This window comes from Propithecus coquereli, unplaced genomic scaffold, assembly GCF_000956105.1.
Source record: "Propithecus coquereli isolate 6110/MARCELLA unplaced genomic scaffold, Pcoq_1.0 Scaffold376, whole genome shotgun sequence".
NCBI classification, from domain to species: Eukaryota; Metazoa; Chordata; class Mammalia; order Primates; family Indriidae; genus Propithecus; species Propithecus coquereli.
The window spans coordinates 1,143,692-1,146,744 of record NW_012149463.1 but is presented as its reverse complement, the minus strand read 5'-3'; the positions used below and the strand labels follow the sequence as shown (position 1 = coordinate 1,146,744).

At 36.8% G+C, this 3,053-nt stretch overlaps 1 protein-coding gene across 1 annotated transcript in view; it reads left to right on the top strand.

The window, feature by feature from the left end:
- Positions 1–2,019: 2,019 nt before the first annotated feature.
- The window catches only part of RXFP1 (relaxin/insulin-like family peptide receptor 1), a 142,233-nt gene continuing 141,199 nt past the window's right edge, over positions 2,020–3,053 (top strand). The window contains 1 exon segment of the mRNA XM_012651911.1: positions 2,020–2,329. Within this exon segment, the coding sequence (XP_012507365.1) occupies positions 2,215–2,329 (115 nt within the window). The 5' untranslated portion in view covers positions 2,020–2,214.

The window sequence follows — 3,053 nt, the reverse complement described above, 5'->3', positions numbered from 1 at the left end:
TCTATATAGTGTAGGTAGGTTAATAATGCTTGTCTGGTTTGACTCACCAGGTTGGTATGAGAAGTAATTTTCAGATAGAATGTTTTTCTATTTTTCAGAGAGCCTCAATAAGGTTTTAAGAAGAGGTTTAAAGATAAGAAAGGGTGTTAACCTCTTAATAGAGGTAATAGCCTGTGTCAGCGCCAAATCTAAGGTAGAAAACCCTGACATGCTCAGCTGAGTGGAGGCGCTGACATCAGAGATTCTATCAGGCCCATGGAGTGAGGTTATAATTGAACAATGTGGGCAGGAAGAGAAGGCTAGGAACACAAACCATCTGTTTGCTGTTAAAACTCTTTAATATATGTCTTCAAACTGCAGAACAAGAGAATGAGAAAACATATTTTAATTCAAATTTTAGGTAAGAAGAATCCTTGAAATAGAATTAGTAATCTTGTTTAAAAAAATCAACACCTAAACATTATTCGGTGATATCTTTTGCTACTATGCAGTGGTTCTCAACCACTGGAGCAATTTTGCTCTCCAAGGGACATTTGCCAATGTCTGGAGGCACCTTTCACTGTCACAACTGGAGGCACTACTGGCACCCAGTGTGTAGATGTCAGGCTGCTTAGCATTCCACAATGCAGAGAATAGCTCCTCGTGATAAAACATTCTCCAGCCCAAAGTACAAATAGTTCCTGCTGCAATGAAAGCCTCTGTATCAACAGCTCACTTTATACTGGAACAACTCCCAGAGCAAGTTCTTTAACACTACTGTTGAGAAGCTTCCTATGGGCCTCCTTCTGATACTGCCCTTGACAAGTCCAAAGCACCCTTCCAGGAAATACTATTGCTAAAAAACAAACAAATAAACCAACCATTAGCCACCTATGCAGTATTCTTAAAACATTTCAAGTATTATTAAAAATATTGAACATTTCATGGGACTAAATTCAGTTGGCCATAAACATTTCTCCCAAAAGAATAGTGTCTTCGTTAAATAATCTATTGTCAGGTGGATAAGGACTTGTGAAGATGTCTGTACTGAACTTCTCCTTTCATGGAGTTAATTATATTTAAGGGGGGTGTTGGGGGAAGCAGTGTTAATATAATCTTCTGCCACTATTTAGAAGTAGGATTCTTATATCGAAGTCAATGATATATACATATGTAATTTGAACAGATTCTACTTGCAGAATCTCTACGAGTAGGGGTCATTAACTTCAGCAATTCCTCACATCAATGGGCTACCTATTTGTTCTAAGAAATACATCATCAAGTCCCAAAATAAGAATGACACAGCCTGGTTAAAAGAGAATTCCATATGAATGTTCTCTGCATTTTCATTCTTTATTTCCCCCTCTTGGTCAAATAATAAAAATCGTCATCATATGTGTGGCTGCCATTCAGTAATCGCCCATGCTGCCCTAGGACCTACACCAGACATTCAGCACACCCTGTGCTGACCATCACTGCTACCTTGCTGCACAGATATTTTCCTCTGGGAAGCCAAGGCACAGCCAAAAGTAAGCACTCACACAACTCTAAAGTCTCAGGGGACCTGCGAGTCAAACCCAGGACAGCTTTACTCCACAGCCAATGACATGTCACAGTCTCCCCTGCAGCAAAATTCATGAGTTCAAAAGAATTTTACCTTTTTTACTCCTTTGTGTTTTTCTTTGAACAATATCCTCTTGTTCAAATTCCAAACTCAGATTTTAAAAGATTGCTGTAGTCACACTTTAATTCCTGCCTTATAGTTAATTCCACAAAGACATTTTGCCCTATGTAGTTCTGCTCTTTTCCTCGTCCTATTTCATGGGAAATATATATATATATATTTTGTTTGTGATGTATCTGTAGCTCAATTTCTTTCTAGTAGTTTGATCAGTTTACAGACTTGTCAGTGCTCATACACACCCTCATTTGTAGACTCGTAGGACATAGAAACGAAAGGTTTAGAATGAACAAGAAGAGCCCGTGTGTTCTCTGTCTGAAACTTTTCCTCCCTGCTCAGCTTTGTCTGTGTGTGTGTGTGTGTGTGTGTGTGAAGAAAGATATTAAGATTTTCAGAGGAGGGCGGGGAGGAGAGAGCCTGAGAGAGAGAAAGGAAAAAAGAAAAAAGAGGGAATGGGAAGAGAGAGAGAAAGGAAATGAGAGAGGAAGGAGGGAGGACTGCTTTGTAGCTGCTAAGATTGCAGACAGAAATAGCACACAACCACCGTGAGCTGTATGCAACTCAGAAACCAAGATCAAATGTTATTCACTGTCATTAATCAGTTGCTCAGAGAGAAGGAAATGACATCCGGTCCTGTCTTCTTCTACATCTTAATTATTGGAAAATATTGTAAGTATGCTCAGTATCTAATTTGGTATACCTTAGATTTTTGTCAAATAATCAAAAGTACAAATGTGTATTACTTGTATTTATGCTAAGATAAAAATGCATTTACTGATTGTAATCTCATTTCAGAATTATTCTTCTTAGTACATTTCTGGGTTTCATATTAAAAACTGTAATATCATAGTCAATAGTTAAGCAAGACTAACATGCCAAATAAACCTATGTTTCATAATGACCAATTTGTTTAATTGACATTATGAGTAATGTTACAATATTTAAAGAGTAGTAGTACTTAAAGACATTGTGTTCAAGGAATTCATTCACTGAATATTCTGGAAAAGTCTACATTTGTTCCAGTTTCTGTGCAGTTGTAACACTTTGTTGTCCTTATCCTTTGTGATTTGATGTCATAGGTGTGTTTCTGTGCAGAAAGATGCATTCATATAACTCTTTTTATTTAGCTAGGTTGCTCATTATTCCTTGAAAGAAAAACAAGGGACAGCATAAAGCAGTGAAAAACACAGACACACAAGAAGTTCCAAAGAAACATTGTTATAAGGACTAATTTTGCTTTCTGTATGTATGCCATAGTTTATTTTTCAGAAAATCTTTCTAAAATTCAAGGGAAAGAGTCATTGTGCATTAAGCCCCATTCGAATTATATTATGTAGATAAAAATAAAAAATTCTTTTGTTTCTTAAGTAATAAACAATGAGAAAGTCAAAGC